General features: G+C 39.7%; 1 protein-coding gene across 3 annotated transcripts in view; it reads left to right on the top strand.

The window, feature by feature from the left end:
- The first annotated feature begins 205 nt into the window (after positions 1-205).
- LOC143889942 (myb family transcription factor) overlaps positions 206-19,778 on the top strand; it is a 60,253-nt gene continuing 40,680 nt past the window's right edge. Inside the window, exons 1-4 of one of the 3 annotated variants that reach the window (XM_077394354.1) lie at positions 300-343; positions 432-527; positions 2,917-4,393; positions 13,118-13,202. In XM_077394354.1, coding sequence (XP_077250469.1) covers positions 3,023-4,393; positions 13,118-13,202 — 1,456 coding nt within the window. In that variant the 5' untranslated portion in view covers positions 300-343; positions 432-527; positions 2,917-3,022. Of the gene's footprint in view, positions 344-431; positions 528-774; positions 849-2,916; positions 4,394-13,117; positions 13,203-19,778 lie in introns of those variants that run through there. The other 2 variants (XM_077394355.1, XM_077394356.1) reach the window with 2 other exon arrangements.

Here is a 19,778-nt window from a genome sequence, read left to right as displayed (position 1 = left end):
TTTTAAGCTCGGTTCAAAAAGCCGATTATGTTCGTTACAAACCATATAGAGAGAGGGAAAACAGTTGCTACGCTTGAGCGCACCGAAGTAATATGCGCTAGAGTTGTTATTTTAACTCCTGTTGGCTTACACGCTGGCCCACCTCAAAAGCTTTTGTCGATTGAATTTCAATATTCGAGAAAAGCTATTTCGACTGACTTTCAAAAGCTATTCCGACGTTGTCTTCTCCGAAGCGAAAAAAGAAACCTAGAAGCAAAAAAAACCTTGGGCTGTTGCTCATGCTTCGCTCTTCGGAACCCACTACCACAAGATTCGATTCAGAGAAGATATTCTCAACATCCAGGTCAGTGCATCTTCTTTTATTTTTATTTTTATATATTTAGGGTTTAGGTGTATTTGTTTGATTTATGGATGTTTTCTTCCATTCTCAGCCCGAATCAAGCCCCCTTCTTCCACTTCGGGTTGGTGTTTGGGAGACACATTGAAGCTTCGATTCCATATTCTTTCTTCCTTTGCACGAGATCCAGGTTAGTTAAACCCTAGAGGCTGCTGTGTTCTTTTAGTTTCCTTTCCCCCACTTTTTCGGCATATAGTCCCCTTTTTTGTCCGCGGAAAACTCCAAAAACTGTGTTTCTTTAATTTCTGCGGAAACTTTTATAACTTACGTGGAAATTTATAAAAAATTACGTGGAAAAGGGCTTTCCGCGATTTCACGGAAAGCCCTTTCCCCACCTCATACATCGGAAACCTCTAATATTCCCTGACTTTACCCAGACTCTCTCTCTCTCTCTCTCGCGCGCGCGCAAGACCATTGTCGACGTCTCTCTCTCTCGCAAGACGTCCGTCTGGCAAGTCTCCTTTCTCTCTGTCTCTATCTCTATCTTTCTCTGAATATTTTTGCTGGATATAGGGTTTCGGATAAGGGGTTTGAGGGTTGGGATTCGGATTTACTAGTTAAGGTTTCGTTTTTTGTCTTTTTTCCATTATATTTTGGTATTTAGGGTTTCGGATTTTGGATTTAGGGTTTATGGTTTATGCATTTAGTTTAGGGTTTACAGATTTGGGTTAGGGTTTATGATTATATGGATTTAGGGTTCCAGAAACAAGGTTTATAGATCTTCTGTTACGGTATTTTTTCGTATTTGGGTACATCTGTTGCAAATTTTTTTTTTTTTTTTGTATTTTTTTTGCAAATCAACAAGTTTTGTTACAATATTTTTGGTATTTGTTCCTCATTTTTTCATATTTTGGGTAGATCTAGGGTTGGTATTTGTTCCTCAATTCTTTGTATTTGGTACAATATTTTGCGTATTTGTTCGGACCTGTTCGTATTATTTTTTTGCAAATCAACATGTTTTGTTTGGTATTTATTCTCTTTTGCGGGATATTTATTTTGCTTGGTATTTATTCTCTTGTGCTGGGAAATAGGGTTTAAGGGTTAGGATTAGGGTTTAGGGGTTTAGTGGTTTATGGTAAAGAGATTCACATTTCTGATTTTTTTAATACAGAATTTGGGTTTAATGTATTTGTTACTTAGAATTCTGCATGTTAGTTTGTCACAGTTTCTGTTTAACAGGTTTCTATTGAGTTTCCGTGCAACGAAACGCATATTTCTGTAGTTTTTGTTAAGTTTCTATGAGCTTTCTGTCAGGTTTCTTTGCAACGAAACGTTAATTTTTTGTCAGGTTTCTTTTCCTTCCCTTACCTTTCTGCCACGTCAGTTTCCTTCCCTTTACTTTCCTTTCCCGACGAGAGAACAGAGCATTAGGGTTTCTGTGGTTGCCGACCCCAACTAGTTTGGGAGATTGAGCTAAAAAATGGTTTCTCATGCTATGATATGTTACTTTTTTTTTTCCTTGTCTAACCTAGAGCTGAAAATGGGTTACTTTGTTTCTTTGAAGCATTTTAAAATGTTATGATCTGTTACTTTGGTTTTTTTCTTTCTTTGATGTGTTTACTAAACGAGGTGAACCTGAACCTAACCAAACTTGAGCTTGGCTCGGCTCGGGCTTGTTCGTTTACTACACGAGCCGAGCCGAGCTCGAGCTTTGTTGAATTTTGGTGAGCTGAACACGAGCCCATAAAAAAAAGCTCGTCACGAGCCAAGCCGAAAAACTTAGCGAGCCGAGTGCGAACACCCCAATGTTTGGCTCGGCTCCGCTCGTTTGCAGCCCTAGACTCTAAAGGAAAGTATGGCAGACTAACGGTTTTTTGACGTTAAAAGGGGCGTGAATTATCCTACAGTGGGTGCAAATTTATCATCGCACTTTGGAATTAAGAAGACTCAGTGTATTGGCCCCGCTTTTACCACCATTCGCTCAGTCAAATCCATTGATAACACGATTGATCCTTGGTGATCCATAAAGGGGAGTGATATTTCCCCCCCTCCGACGGATAAAATCCCCCCCTCTAACGTTTTCTGTTAAGTTTTAAAGGCAAATAAAAATGTCAAAATGGGTGAATTTATCCTCCAGCAGAGAACCATTCTCACAGAAACCGTTAAAGGGGGTGATTTTATCCATTTAAGGGGGGGGGGGGATATCATTTCCCTCCATAAAACCTACTTAGGGTTTTTTCCAACAGTAGTCTTTCCCATTTCTCTATACTCTTCCAACCCAAACCCTCTCTCTCTCGATTTTTTGAAGAAAAAAATTCAAGTTAGGCGATTGGGTACCTAGGGTTTTTGGTTTTCCACATCTCCATGCCAAGAAAAAAGATTGATGATTTCTCATTGGTTTTTTTTTAATAAATAGAGGATTTGTCATTGTTAGGTATCTTATCTTCTCCATTTTCATTTGATTGGAACCATGAGGATTTCATGGATATTTGTTTGTCTGTATACCTGCTACATGTGATTTTTCAATGTCATTCTGTTCCTTGTTTCAATTTTTCTCTCTCACTCTCTCTGTTTTACAGTGAAGAACAAAATACTAAACCAACACAACACAAGAAGTGAGGTCTTCTTTCAACCCAAGTCATACAAGAAGAGGAAGTGTAAGAAGGGCAAGAACACGATAGTTTTATGGAAGAGATGGAAGGCAAAGGAAAAGATAAAATGAGATTGAGGAAGAAGGATGAGAGAAAGGAACATCAGAATGAGGTTGAGTTTGAACCAAAAGTTGACAAGATAAGGATGAAGAAGGATAAAAGAAACCATAAAAAGGAGGCAAGTTCATCTTCAGCAGAAATTGTTGCCAGAGCTGTGGATATTGGAAATCAAAGGGTTGGAAAAGATAAAAGGATGGGAAATGATAAGGAAAGCCAGGGAGGGAAGGACTGTGAAAAGGTGGAGGATGTTACTGTAATAAAGAAGGGGAAAAATAAGAGGGACAAGGAGGGCAGTGACGGAAATTCTTTTATAATGGAAAAATTTGATGAAACATATGATCAACGAAAGAAAGGGATTGCAAATGATAAAGCATTTGGAAGAAGTAAGGATCGAACTGATGGAGATAGTAGGGAAATGGTGAATGTAAAGAAGGTGAGGACGAAAGTAACGAAGGATATGGATGAGAAAGATACCGAATCTGGTTTAGCTGAAACCCTGTCCAGAGAACTAATTAATGGAAGAAAGAAGATAATAGAAGAGAAAGAGGTTGCAGGCAATGATGGTCATACCGGTTCAAATAGTAAGAAGAAGAGAAAGAGGGAAGAAGAAGTGGCTGGTCTTGAGCTTGGAAAGGACAGGAAGAAAAAGAGTAAGAAGGTGCCAGATAAAGTACTGGATAGTGGTGAAAAATCAGTAATAGAAAAGGTTGATACAGGTTTATTGAGTACTAAAATGGGGAAGGGAAATTTTGATGATTTTGCGAATGCTCGTAGAGATAGTAGGGAAATGGCAAATGTGAAGAAGGTGAGGACGAAAGTAACAAAGGAAAAGGATGAGAAGGATAGCAGATATGCTTTAGCAGAAACCCTGCCCAGAAAACTAATTAATGGGAGAAAGAAGATAACAGAAGAGAAAGAGGTTGCAGACTATGACAGTTATACCGGTTCAAATAGTAAGAAGAAGAGAAAGAGGGAAAATGAAGTGGTTGATCTTGAGCTGGGAAAGGATGTGAAGAAAAAGAGTAAGAAGGACAAGGTGACCAAACCCGTTGGATACAAAGTTCAAGATAAAGTACCTGATAGCGGTAAAACCTCAATTATAGAAGACAAGGTTGGTAAGGAATCATCGAGTTCTAAAAGAGGGAAGGGAAATCTTGATTCCACGAATGTTAAAGGAAGTAAAAAATCTAAGAGAGTAAGTTTTTCAGGTCAGGTGGAGGTGTTCCCTTTGCCCAATGATATGGAATTTGGGGAAGAGAACAACAAACGACCTTTAGTGCAAGGTAAACGGTTCACACCCGAAGAAGATAAGATGATCAAAGAAGCTGTTTTTAGCTACATAAAGGTCAGTTTGATTAAGATTTGCATATCGATTTAAAATTGTTAGGTTTTGCCTAAAACTTCGTTAGTGTCCAAACGCATATTGTAGTTGCTAATAACCAATGGTGATTAAAATTGTTAATTCTTTTTTATACTATTCATTCTGATGTTTGGGGCCCATCTCTAGTTGTTTTTAGATCTGGTTATCATTACTCTGTATCCTCCATTGATAATTATTCAAATGATATCCAGATTTATCATATGAAGACTAGAGATGAAGTTTCTGCTATCTTTGAAAATTTCCGTTAGATGATTAAAAATCAGTTTGTGACTAATATCATGGCTTCTTCCAAACAATTGTGGTGAGCTAAGTTGTTTATTTCATTTTGTTTCGGCCAAAATGGCCGAAAAGATTTGTTTCATTACGAAAATGGAACATAAATTCATTTTGTTCTGTTTCGTCCCTTGTTTTGCCCGTTTCGTCCTAAATAGGGCGAAATGCCTTTTTTTTTAAACAAAAAATTACAATTTTGTTCTCGTAGAATTGCTACATGGTGGAAGAGGAGATAGAATTGACGAGAGAAAGAAAAAGATAGAGAAAAACGTGAGGAAGAGAATGGCGTGAGTGTGCTGTCACACACTCCACATGAAATATATATATATATATATACACACACACATATAGAGGAAACTGTTAAGCTCACCAAACTTATGGTGTGCTAGCTTGCCCAATCACATGGGTCCCACATTTTGGGGAGTGATCCAAACCATTCATTTGCAAGGCCTTATCATAGATGGGGGGTGTACCAAAAATCAGCTCCATAGGATCATCCTAACCCCTCCATTTGTGGAGGACAAAAATGGGGCAGATTTGTGTCTGTCCATTTTTGTCCTCCACAAATGGAGGGGTTAGGATGATCCTATGGAGCTGATTTTTGGTACACCCCCCATCTATGTAAGGGACTTTCAAATGAATGGTTTGGATCATCCTAACAAAGTGGGCCCCCATGTGATTGGGCAAGCTAGCTCACCATAAGTTTGGTGAGAGTTTCCTCATATATATATATATATATATGTGAGAGAACATTTCCTACACACTTGTGTAGGTAAGTTACCTACACACTACCTTAAAATACAGTGGGGGCCCACATTGTTTGGGTGATCCAAACAATTCATTTGAATGGTCCTCACATAGATAGGGTGTCCACAAAAAAGCAGATCCATAGGATCATCCCAACCCTACGATTTGTGGAGGTAAAATGGACGTGTATAAACCTTCACAAATTAGTCCATTTTTTGCCTCCATAGTTTGAATGGTTAGGATGATCCTATGGATCTGATTTTTTGTGGACACCTTATCTATGTGAGGATCATTCAAATGAATGGTTTGGATCACCCAAACAATGTGGGCCCCCACTGTATTTTAAGGTAGTGTGTAGGTAACTTACCTACACAAGTGTGTAGGAAATGTTCTCTCTCTCTCTCTCTATATATATATATATATTTATATATATATATATATAATATATATTTATATGTTTGTGATACAGTGACAATAATACCCTTTAAGTGGTGCGTCTAACACTCCCCCTCAAGCTGGACTGCATATATCATACATTCCAAGCTTGTTACCAGCATCCTCTAACCTAGCCGCCCCCAAAGGTTTAGTGAACACATCTACAAGCTGATATGTTGAACAAGTGAACATATTGCATATCTCGCCTCTTTGAATTCTCTGACGAATGAAGTGGCAGTCTACCTCAATGGGTTTTGTTCTCTCATGAAAGACTAGGTTGGTGGCTATATAAATCGTAGACTTGTTATCACAATATAATCGTGCCGGATCTGATGATGGAGGACCAATCTCGAATAGAAAAGAGCGTAACCAAATCAGTTCTCCACTAGTGTACTCCACTAGTGTATGACATAGCTCTATATTATGCTTCCGCACTGGAGGACACAATATCTTGCTTCTTGCTTCTCCAAGATACCATATTACTTCCAATGAAGGTGCAATAGCCAGTTGTAGATCTCCTGTCTGCTGGAGATCTTGCCCAATCGGCATTAGTAAACCCTATTATTTCATGACCATTTCTTTTGAAGCACAGTCCTTTCCTTGGTTTATCCTTCAAGTACTTGATGATCAGAACTACTGATGCCCAATGAGATGTGCGAGGAGAATTCATAAATCGACTAACAAATCCCACAATATATGAGATATCGGACGAGTAACTGTCAAATAAATCCACTTCCCAACAAATCTCTTGTATCGTCCTGGATTATCCATTAAATCTCCCAGATCTGGAAGAAGTTTGACATTAGGATCCATAGGTGTAGATGCAAGTTTTACCCCCATAGAACCTATCTTCTTCAATATATCTAAAGTGTACTTCCTCGGTGACAGATAAAGTCCATAACGGGATCGTGCTACCTCTATGCCAAGAAAATACCCGAGAAATCCCAAATCTTTGGTGGAAAACTCTCACTGGAGGAAAGTGTTTAATCTCCATATACCAACTTGGTCATTTTCCGTGATCACAATGTCATCCACGTACACTATCAAGAAGATATACCCGACAATGGACTGATAGTTGAAAACCGAGTGATCAACGGCGCATTGTTTCGTACCAAATTGCAGGACTGCATCACTAAACCTCCCAAACCATGCCCTTGGAGATTGTTTTAGCCCATAAATTGCTTTCCGAAGGCGTCAAACCGAGGAATCCATCTTCCCTTGAGCAACATATGCAGGAGGTTGCTCTATATATACCTCCTCAATCAGATCGCTATGAAGGAAATCATTCTTCACATCTAATTGATATAATGGCCAACCACGATTAACTGCAATCGAGATGAGAACACGCACTGAAGGGATCTTGGCAACAGGAGGTTGCTCCATATATACCTCCCCAATCAGATCGCTATGAAGGAAAGCATTCTTCACATCTAACTGATATAATAGCCAACCACGATTAGTTGCAATCGAGATGAGTACACGCACTGAAGGGATCTTGGCAACATGGGAGAATGTTTCCTGATAATCAACCCCAAATTTCTGAGTATATCCTTTTGCCACTAGACGAGCTTTGAGGCACTTAATGGTTCCATATGGAAGATATTTTATAGCAAAGACCCATTGATGGAGAATATTTCCTGATAATCAACCCCAAAATTTTGAGTATATCCTTTTGCCACTAGACGAGCTTTGAGGCACTCAATGGTTCCATATGGAAGATATTTTATATCAAAGACCCATCGACCCCCAACTGACTTAGCTCCAGAAGGTAAAGGAACAAGTTGCCACGTTTTATTAGAATTGAGTGCAGCCATCTTGACATGCATCGCAGCCCGCCAACCAGGATGAGCAAGAGCATCTGAAACTAACCTAGGCAAATAAACAGAAGAGTAACTTTAAACAAATCAACGAAAAGAAAGTGACAGATGGTCATAAGAAACAAACTGTGATATTGGATGTGCAGTAGTGTGAGATCAGGTGCGAGAAGCAATAGGAGAATGAAGGAGGTGGATTACCTGATGTTGTGATATCTGACTAAGGACGAGGATTAGCGGGTTGTGATGATGGCTTGCCTGTAGGAAGAACAACATGTCGTGGTCTTCGAGTATACACTTTGGGTGTAGGTTTGGAAATATCCACTGTAGTCTCCGTCTCACTTGGCACCACTATAGGGGGCTCGACAGGACTAGACGACAGTGGAAAGCAAAGTGGGTACCTCAACAAGACTCGGAGACCTATCAATAAAATAAGAAGTATCCTAAAAAAATGTCACATCCGCAGAGCTAAATGTTTTCTGCAGACGAGGACCATAACATTTGTATCCTTTTTTAGTATGAGAGTAACCCAACAAGATACATTTTTCCGCATGAAGGTCCAGTTTGTCACGACCAGAACTTAGGTTGTGTACAAAACAGGTACACCCAAAGACATGAGGTGTCAAGGGAAAAGGTTCACCTGAAGTATACAGGACAGATAACTCTGTTCGTCGAAGATGATTCGCTAGAAAACAAGCCGTAAGAGCTGCATAATCTTAGGAACTCTCATCTGAAACATGATTGTACGAGTCATATCTAATAAATATCTCAACTTCCTCGTAGCAACACCATTCTGTTGTGAAGTGTAAGCACATTGAAGACTGATGCAGAATGCCTTGTGAAGCAAGTAATTGAGTAAAACCATAACTGTTAGAGAAGTATTATTTTGCATTATCAATACACAAACAAGTAAATAAACACTTAAACTGATTTGTAATTTCAAAGTAAAATAATTTAAATGCATTGAATACTTCATATCTATCTTTCAATAAAAATAACCATGTAGCACGGGAATAATCGTCAACAGAGATAACAAAGTAGCAAAAGTCGGATAAAGAAATAGTTTGTGCCGTGCCTCAAACATCTGAGTGAACAAGCTCAAATGGGTGCGACGATCTACGACTACCATGCGAAGGGAAGGGCACCGGATGGTGTTTTCTCAAATCACAAGACTCACACGACAACGACTCAACAGAACTAATAAGAAATGGTGATTTGTGAAGCTTCTCTGCAGAAGGATGACCCAACCGACAGTGCCACTGGTAGACATTAGCAGATGTGCGTAGAGCAGCACCAGTTTGGGTCGAATGAAGGCAATACAAGCCACAAATTTCATGGCCCAATCCAATCCTCGCCGTAGTCTTCAAATCCTGAAATAGGCAATAAGAGGGAAAGAAGGTCACATTCAATTTAAAAATTTGGTTAATAGACGTACATATAACAAATTGACAAGAAAAGAAGGAACATGTAGGACTGAAGATAAATGAATAGTATTAGAGATGGACAGGGATTTGGTTCCATATGCTAAGGTAACAGTAGAAGGGAGCCTAAAAAATCTGACTGGAAGGACGAAATAATATGAGACTTACCAGTCATGTGGTGAGATGCCCTTGAATCAATGAGCCATGATCCAGAGGTAGAACAAGAAAGAAAACAGGATGAGTTGCCTGGTTGGCCGAAGGTGGCCATAGACTGCTTGCCTTTATCACGGATGCACATAAGGTCCTCATAGTCAGCCTGACTAACAATCATAGAATCACTGGAAGCCGTTGCAACAGGAGCTGGGTGAGGAGGGTGGGTATCATCATACGTAGCTATCGTCGTAGCAGTAGAATGGCGTGGGCGAAGCTCCGGATGGAGATCATAACAATAATCAATATCCTGCCCATTTATACGACAATAGAGAGATTAAAGAAGGTGGAAGAATGTAGTTGAAGCTTTGATTAGAGAAGAGTTAAGTATAAGAATGTAGTAAATAAAGTTGTAAGAGAAAGTGAATGAGACATTGGTGAGAAAATAAGGGTTAGAGGGGCATATATCAAGGTGTAATAGCTTGCAGATTCGGAAAGACAAAAAATACCCTTCCAACGGCTGTAAAACGGTCATAAACAATAAAAAATGAGGGTAAAAGGGGCAAAATATACTTCCAATGGCTGTAATGTCAGTTTTGTAAATTTTTTAAACCCACAAATGGTTATAATGGTAGTTTTGTAAATTTTCTGTGAAAGAATGCATTTTATTGGAATTCCGGACGAAACAGGGAATTCTGCCAGTTTCGTCCGGAATTACGGTCAAAACTGGAATTCCGTCTAGAATGGCCCAAAGGAATTGAAATTCCCACCGGAATATGAGATATAGGTGTTCCATTTCGGTTTTCGGAGCGGAACGAAAAATCTTGAACAGAACGGAATTCATATCTAGGGTGGTATGTAATGAATTATCAGAGACAATGCATGTCACTAGGTGTTCGATGTTGTTAATCAATATGGATGGTTGTCTTGGTTATCCTAACATTTCATGGAGTTTCACTTTAAAATTCTATCATTTGCATATGTTTCCACGTGTTTTCATAATTTTATATAATTTCCACTGAACTTTGCCAACCTAAACGGAAACATTTCTATTTCTGTGATGACAGAAACCGAAATCGAAATTTAAAGCCTTGTATCACTAATAATATTCTTGTTGTATGCTGTTTTTGTTTTTTATTTATCATGCATTTTTTAGTCACGACTTGAATCATATAAAGTGCATCAAATAGGAGAATCAAAGATTGTTAGTAAAGGAAAACGGGGATAAAGAGAGGTGGAAAAGTTACTTCGATAAGCTGTTTAATGGAGAACTTGTAGCGATTTTGGGAGAACTTTATAATGCTTCTGATGATACAAACCGGAGGTTTGTTCATAGAATTCAAACATAAGAGATAAGAGTAGCTATGAAAAATATGAAATTAGGTAAGGCTATGGGGCATGGCGATTTTCCTATTGAGACTTGGAGATGATTGGGTGATGTAGGTTTTGTTTGGTTAAGTAGATTATTTAATAATATTTTGAAGATTAAGAAGATGACCGATGAGTGGAGGAAGAGTACATTAATACCTATTGATAAGAATAGAGGGCATATTCAGAGTTGCACCAATTATCGGAGAATTAAGCTAATGAGTCACACCATGAAGCTTTGGGAGAGGGTAATTGAGCATAGACTAAGAAAAGAGACTAAGGTGTCAGAAAATCAGTTTGGCTTCATGCCCGGACGATCGACTATGGAAGTTATCTTCTTGATTAGGCGGTTAATGGAGAGATTTAGAGAAAATAAAAAGGACCTTCATATGGTTTTTATTGATTTGGAGGAAGCGTATGATAGGGTTCCCAGGAGTATTATGTGGTGGGTCCTTGAAAGGAAAAAAATGCCTACTAAGTATGTTGATGCGATTAAGAACATGTACGATGGAGCAGTAACTAGTGTGAGAACTATGGATGGCACGTCGAGTGAATTCCCAATTACAATAGGACTGCACCAAGGATTAGCTCTAAGCCCTTATCTTTTTACACTAGTTATGGATGAGCTTACAGAGGGTATTCAGGCTGAGGTGCCGTGGTGTATGTTATTTGCAGATGATATGGTATTAATCAACGAGACCAAAGCAGGAGTTAATGCTGAGTTAGAGTTATAGAGAAGTACCTTGGAATCCAAAGGTTTTAGACTAAGTAGGACTAAGACAGAGTATGTGGAGTGCAACTTTATGGATGAGCTTACAGACGGTATTCAGGATGAGGTGCCGTGGTGTATGTTATCTTCAGATGATATAGTATTAATCGACGAGACCAAAGCAGGAGTTAATGCTAAGTTAGAGTTATGGAGAAGTAACTTAGAATCCAAAGGTTTTAGACTAAGTATGACTAAGACGGAGTATATGGAGTGCAACTTTAGTAATATAAGGAGGCGGGGCGAGGATGTAGTAAATATGACTGAATAGGAGGTACCTAAGAGGGATGTCTTTCGCTATCTTGGTTCAATTCTACATAAGGAAGGAGAGATTGAAGAGGATGTTAACCATAGAATGAGAGCAGGTTGGTTGAAGTGGAAGCTTGCCTCAGGAGTTTTGTGCGACTGTAAAATCCTTACAAAGTTGAAGGGATAGTTTTATAAGATAGCTGTGAGGCTAACCATGTCGTACGGCTCAGAATGTTGGGCCACCAAGAAGCAGCATGTGCATAAGATGAGCGTAGCGGAAATGAGAATGCTTCGATGGATGTGCGGCCACACAAGGTTAGATAGAATTAAAAATGAAGACATTTGTAAAAAGGTGGAGGTGACACCAATTGAGGAGAAGATGAGAGAGCACCGCTTAAGATGGTTTGGACATATCCAACGTAGGCCTTTGGATGCTCTAGTGAGAAGAAGTGACTCATGCCAAGTTGATGGAGTAAAAAGAGGCAGGGGCAGACCGAAAACGACTTGCGTAGAAACAGTGACGAAAGACTTGATGGCTAGGAACATAACAGAGAACATGGCCTTGGATAGGGGAGAATGGAAGAAAATGATCCACGTAGACGAACCCAACTAGGGCTAGGATTAGACTTAGTCAATTTGAGCCGGGTAGGTTCCTTTCACCTTCCTAATGAAATTTTTCTAAAGGATTCATTTAGCCGACCCCAACTAGTTTGGAACAAAGGCTTTGTTGAGTTGAGATGTTTTTTTCTGTCACATTTTGTGCTGCTTTTGTGAAATCTCAATTCTTGACGGCAAGTTGATTTGGAAATTGGTAATTTTGTTTGATATACCAGTTCAGTAACATACAAATTCGAGGAACTCTTATATTGGGCATAGTCCGGTAGTTTCCATTCCCTAGATTTTAAGTTGAGCACTAATAGGAGTAAACATGCTTATATTGGTGAAATCGAGTGTTAACTTTCTATCTGGGCACTGATACCTGGGTATCTTTCTGGGTTGTTTTGCACTGCATTATAATTATATAGTTCTGCAATGAAATGTACTGTGCAAATTGTGCATTTAACTACTTGATACTTAACTGATCGGGCTAGTGACAGGCCATGGGATATCTTATGGACAAATTCGAGGAACTCTTATATTGGGCATAGTCCTGTAGTTTCCATTCCCTAGATTTTAAGTTGAGCACTAATAGGAGTAAACATGCTTATATTGTTGAAATCGAGTGTTAACTTTCTATCTGGGCACTGATACCAGGGTATCTTTCTGGGTTGTTTTGCACTGCGTTATAATTATATAGTTCTGCAATGAAATGTTCTGTGCAAATTGTGCATTTAACTACTTGATACTTAACTGATCGGGCTCGGGCTAGTGACAGACCATGGGATATCTTATGGTTAACTGTTAGAGGATGGAATTTATAGTTAATTCATAACCCATGAAATCTGTGTGTTGGTTCATGTTTTAGGCACGTGGCTTGGGTGAGGAGGGCGTGGATATGGTTCTTCACTGTCATTCTCATCGACATGTTAAAAATTGTTGGAAGGATATTGGTGAGCATCTATGCTAGTTATACGAGTTGGGCTTCCGTGTTTATTTATTGATATTCAGTAACAGTATTGCTTTTTCTAAATTCTGACACTGCATGCTGAACTTTTTTCCGTTTTGAAAATGACTTTTATTACCGAGAATAAGCACCAAGGAACAAGATGTCCCCACTTGCAACAGTTACAAACCCATCAGAATTACAACTAATACATTGAAAAATATATTAATTCCCCACAATATCTGGTGCGATAAAGATAGAAAACGACTCCAGTTGGACCCATTCCTTTGCGAGTCGATCAGCCATCTCATTGGCTGATCTCCTCCTATGCACAATTACTGGATGAATTTGATGGATTAAATCCCTGATTTCGGCAATAAGATTCTGTATTTTCCAAGGTCCTTTGGACTGATTGTTTGCCCATGAAATTGCGTTTGACGAATCACCCTCCACAATAAGCGAACCCAGCCTGTTTTGGGAGAACCATTTGAGACCATATAAAAGAGCTCTAACTTCCGCCTCGTTTGCATCACACACGGTTGTTCCTCTCCTTCCAAATATTCCATATTACAATGTATGGAAGGAGTTTCCACATAGATACACCCGTGTTGCCAAAAGATACTCCAGTCCAACTCAATAGCAACCTTGTAATGGTTTTTGGTGGAACCCATGCCACGCCAAATGGTCTGATACCGTCCACCCAAGCTTTGTATGAGAAAGGACAGTGTAGTAGTAAATGATCTAGGGTTTCCTCCTCATGCATGCACAAGACACATGCTCGCCATATGGAACATCCTGCTTTTAAGTCTACCACATGTATTAATGCTTTTATGTACGACCGTCCACGCAAACGCTACCACTATTGGGGGAACCATTGCTTTCCATACGCTTGCTCGCCTCTTCCCCTTTCTACTGCCACTATTAAGTTCCGAAAAGAAAGATTTAACGGAAAAACTTCCCTCGGGATCTGGCGTCCATATTCTCTTGTCAGATACAAAAGCCGAGCAGTAAAGTGAATTGAGAGTATGAAGCATCGTCGTTAAACTTTCAATTTTTTCATCCTTCAGATCTCTACGTAATCGGATGTCCCAAAAACCTATTCCATTCTCCGCATTTCTCACCAAATATTCGCAGATCTTGGAATCAACATTAATAGCAAGTCCCGACAGACTCGGGTAAGAATTTTGCAGTGTAATCTCTCCCACCCATAGATCCTTCCAGATACGAACCTCGTTTCCTTTCCCAACATTATACCTAACACATGACTCAAACTGGCCTCGTGATGCACATATAGATCGCCATGCTCCCGACCCGTTCCTAGATACCGAATCTCTAGCGTTCCATTCTCCGCACTCATTTCCATATTTATCCTCGATAACTCTATGCCATAGACTTTCCTTTTCTTCCCCGTATCTCCAGATTCTCCACAACCATTTACCAAGCAACGCCTTGTTGCGCAATCTAATTTTACCAATTCCCAACCTCCATGTTTCTTTAGTTTGCTTACGTTCTTCCAATTCATCAGGTGCTTTGTTACCTTAGTTTTGCCCCCTCCTTCCAAAGAAAATCTCTCTGTAGTTTTTCTATCCGTGATGCCACTTTTGCCGGAATCTTATACAAAGACATGAAATAGACAGACATGTTAGCAAGAGCGGCTTTAATCAGTGTGATTCTGCCCCCAAATGAGATATACCTTTTCTTCCATGTTGCTAAGTTCCTCTCTACTCTTTCCACCACTGGGTCCCACCGAGCCGCAGTTTGTACCCCGTAGCCTAGCGGTAATCCTAGATATGTGATCGACAACGACTGTTCTTTGCATCTTATACTCTGAGCGAGTCTTCTCACTTCTGCTTGCTCGACATTAATACCAGCAATCGAACTCTTGGAAAAGTTTACTCTTAAGCCGGATTTTTTTTTTTTTTTGGAAGATGACAATTTTATTGATACTATGGAAGTTACATTGGGGACCAGAGGTCCCAACTTGCAATACATAGAATCAATTAAGGATGGCCAGGAGCATACTCCCAGAGCAGTTAAAACCAAAGGCTAATTCATCCACTACAGTGAGGACCACTCATCCATGCGCTGCCATCCTGTCGAGTAACTAGTTTACCTCCCTACTATGTAGAATCACAGCCTAGAGAGTCTTGACCACTCCCCCAAAACTCCATAGCACTACCCCAAGGCTTCCGAAAGATCGAATCCAACGAAAAGTGCCATATTTGGGGGCCTCTCATGCAAGGCTTTCCTCAAAACAGACTTGTCATCACCATTTAGATAGTCATTTAGTTTGGTGATCTAGGCAAGCCATCAAAACCGGAAGAGACTCAACCATGCTATGCTGAATCTGGGACTCTAGCAGATATACAACCCCGGAAAACGGGATCAGAACTTCCAGAGAGTCGCTGATCGCCAAACCTTCCTCCACCATACGGCAACCCACCTCCTTAATGTGGAATTGTTTTTGTCTCCATCCAATACAAAATCCGATCCCCAAATTCCTAGTGAATTCCCAGAACAAAATAGAGAGGGAGAGCTGACTACTTAGGGAAGCTGGTCTTCCCGGTTCCTCAAGGGAGGTCATTCCTACTGTTTTAAGGATCCTGTCTTCAAAACTAGATGGAGAGGGCCTTTTAATAGCAAAATCAAGGACTATAGAGCCTTGGACCCTCCACTCCTAGGGAGGAGTGCTATGGGTCTGACAATACGTCTCCCTTAAGCCGGGAATTATTTCAAACCAGCGGAAAACTCTTCAGATTTTCAACCGATACTCCATCGTCCTCCAGGAATGCAAGCTTATCGTTTGCAAATTGAAGGTGAGTCACTGTGTCCGAGTTATGACCGGGTTTGAGCCCTCTTATGTAACCTCTTTATTTGGCTCTTGATATCATGAGAGTCAATGCTTCGACAACCATAATAAACAAGTTTGGTGACAGAGGATCTGTCTCAGACCTCTTGAGCTTTTAAAATAACCTTCCGCCGATCCGTTCAAGAGAATCGAGAACTTTGTGATTCACTGCATGCTAAACTTTGTGACTATCATTGTAATTTGTCCATTTTGGTTCAGACCTTTCTCTTTATTCAAATGGGTGTAATTCATAAAGGCACAAATACAACACTCTCAAAGTAAAGGCATAATATATGATTGGAGACCCTCAATTAACCAGTGATTTCCTGTGGACCTTCCCTCTGTATGGATGCATGAAACCATAAAAAGATCATAGGAATGAAGAATTTAAAAATCTTTTCAAATATGCTCATTCCTTCCCTGCCTGGTTTGTTTTTTCTTAACTATTAACCATGTAGTCACCTAACCTTGAAGTCATGGGTTGAATGTCATCGCCATAATCTTTACTACCTCGGTTCTCATAAAAAAATACACAACACTTCTGTGACAATTGAAGATTAGACCTTGCCATTCTCTCATCCCATCTTAAATATCTGGAAGACTGGAAGGTGCATACTCAAAACTTTGGGTTTTATTCAGCTAAACATGGGATTTTGCATCTTATCAATAGTGGGATCAAATAAGATGTGCATGTGTTCAACTACAAGAACATATTTAGAAAATGATTTTCCTTCAAATTTATCGTAGTTCCAATCCAATTATTTTCTGCTTTCCAAGCCAAACAATTTACTCAACCTGTGGATCACGTAAATTATTGATGATTTCAGCAGCTAAAATTTAGGGAAGATGGGAGCTATGGAAACTGACTGTAATTGAGATGATTCTCTGTGGTTTGTTGGTGTCGAGATCATGTGTATGGTTTCCATTTAGGGTGCAACTTGAGCCAGGTTTGGTTGAGCTTTATGTAAAAAAGAATTGGATTTTACACATTCCCGACATGAAATAAAGTGAAAGGTCAACCCAAGGAACTCTGAAAACTTGTACCCATAGCATTATGATACTGACTCACTGTAGTCTAGCTGTATCTGTTATACGCCAGTTGTTAAAGGACCATGCTAACTCTTATTTACAGGAGTCGTCTCATTCTATGTTGCTTCCCAATGATGAGAGTAGGCACAGCGTGGTCCTTAGGCCTTGGGGTAGGCTTTTACTATTCTGATAGGGAAACTGGGATCAACCCACTACCTTTAGGCTGCTATGTTGAGCATCTTCAAGTTCAACTAATGGATCATCCTCAAAAAGTGGTGGAAACCACCCCAAAAAGTAACTGGTGGAAACCATTGTGAAGCTTAATTAAAGGGGGATGCGTAAGCCACTTCAAGTGTATATTTGATGTTGCCGACAAGGCCTGGTGTGCTTCTTCTTTGGTGAAGGGTTCAATCTTTTAATTGTTTTCAACCTAGTTCTCATTCAAATTACGGTCCTTACCAACTTTTCTACCTTAATGCTGTACAATATCTGCTGATAGATGTGTATTAACCCTTATCTGTCCTATAACTTCATTGTTTCTACGGAGTGGTTTAATTATTAGCTCACTGTTCCTTTCTTTCGTAGTAAATTTTATCCACGTATAGATTGATGAGAAAGTGGTCTTGAAAAATAAAATCTGGTTAAGGAAATAACCCAGTAATGAAGGGGTCTACAAGGCTTGTTATCCCATCCTGTATCAATAACTCTTTAAATCGACATGTACTTTGTCTTCTTGTCCTTTAACATCTGCCTTATGGTTTCCTTAGCCTTATCCATGGCCCTATACATATAACCCATGACATGTTTGTTTTGGCGATATACCAAGCGAATTATTCTGACCAAAGGTTCACCGACATTGAGAATGAATCTACAGTTCGACCAGAAAGCATTATTAAATAATATACTAATAATTTGTTGACTAAACATATGTCTGACGTACCTACTAATAGAACACTTGTCAAACACACAAACATCTATTGCAGGTCTTTCATATGCACCACAAGACTCTGTATGATCTGGAAATTTGTCGCAGACCTTTTGTCGCAAACCTTATTCAAGTAGAGAAGAATACAAATCTCTCCGATTTGTAAACTTATTTCTCATCAAGTGCAACAACCCTCCATGGTCATATATAAACTGGGTTATCTTCCTAGATCTCTATTGTGCTTGCAGTAATCGGGAACAATTTCGGCTTGTACAAATTTTCTAGCATAAGACATATGCAGTGGGCCGTATAGAGGTCTAGTAGAAAGTTCCATATTTAATCTCCAACTTCTTTCCCACATCTTTATAAATAGGTTCGTTTGTCAGCTATAAATTGCACCATATTCTGTATACCATCTTCCATAACAATCGAATAAAACAATAGAAAACGAAGCATCAACATTCTTCGATATGCAGATGCATCCATAAATTTAAGAAAATTAACCCTTTTGGAGCAATGGACCAAGAAATTAATTAACATGATTTGTTTTGTGCTTGTCCAACCAATCATCTCCCATAATAGACAGTCAGTGAATTTTTATTAGAATTTGACCCCTCCCAACTATAAGAGTATCTCAACTGTATCAATTCAGTTTCCCCCCCTCCTTGGAGCACTGATCTGCTGAGATTACTGGAAAGTGACAAGAGAGGGATGATTTACTTTCGGAAGCCTCAGTGAATTTGCTGTCTGCACAATCCTCTTTTATGTATATCTCTGTTTAGGATTGGTGATCTCCTGTAGTTTGTATATTGTTGTTTTTCTTTAGCCCTTGGTGGCTTGTAGCAGCATGCTAAGTTAGGTCCTTGGTGGCCCGTTCTCTGTATTTCTCCATTTCTTTTAATATATTTGGTGGGGGTCTTGCCTAACCCCAGCTTGATCATAAAAAAAAAGAAGAGTATTTCATGTACTTTTTTTCAATATTGGCTTCTTGTAGTCATTGAAAGAGGGTGCTTTATACCCCGAGTCAACCACATTAACTGCATCAACAATTGGTTACCAATGTGGAGAATTAACAACTTTGAAAGAGATACACTTGCATCATTGCATAGCATGCGAACTTCCATGTTAGCCTAATCAATCATTTATTTCTTAGCCAAAGCACTTTTTATACCTAGCCGAGCTCCAGTGATTTTTCGCAGCATAAAAAATTCTCTGAGCCAACTTGATTCCTTTTTCCTCTTTCCACTCCCTTTTACGACTTTTTCTTTCCTCACACCCCCCAATCTAGCTACTAGGGGGTTAGTAGTACCACATCCCCGTCTTCTTACCCATCAGCCTTTGTTGGTGTACAATATGGATTACCATTCTCTGCCAGCATTATATTCTTTGTGATTTTTCTTGATATCTTCTTCGCACCTCTTCCTATTGCATCCTATTAGGGGTGCAACTCGGGTCGGCTTGAGGCCAATCCGACCCGACCCAAGGAAACCTTTTTTTTTTTCCAACCCGACCCGATTTCCAACCCAACGACGTTCAACCCGAGGAACCCCTTTTACCAACCCGAACCCGACCTGACCCAATTTCAACCCAACCCAACCCGACCCGACTTTTTAAGCTTACAAAAAAAATTCATAAAAATTACCGGGTTTCATTTGGGTAGGGCAAACCCTCAACCCAAACCCGACCTGAACTCAACCCTGGTTTGGAAAACTCAACCCGAACCCGACCCATCCTTTTTTTTTTTGGGTTGAACCCGTTGGGTTCCGGTTGAACCCAACCTG

The sequence above is a fragment of the Tasmannia lanceolata genome, unplaced genomic scaffold (genome assembly GCF_043159265.1).
Source record: "Tasmannia lanceolata isolate RefF3 unplaced genomic scaffold, GAP_Taslan_0.1 ptg000013l, whole genome shotgun sequence".
In the NCBI taxonomy this organism is placed as follows: domain Eukaryota; kingdom Viridiplantae; phylum Streptophyta; class Magnoliopsida; order Canellales; family Winteraceae; genus Tasmannia; species Tasmannia lanceolata.
The sequence above is the reverse complement of the archived record's forward strand: the minus strand, read 5'-3'. Positions and strand labels throughout refer to the sequence as shown.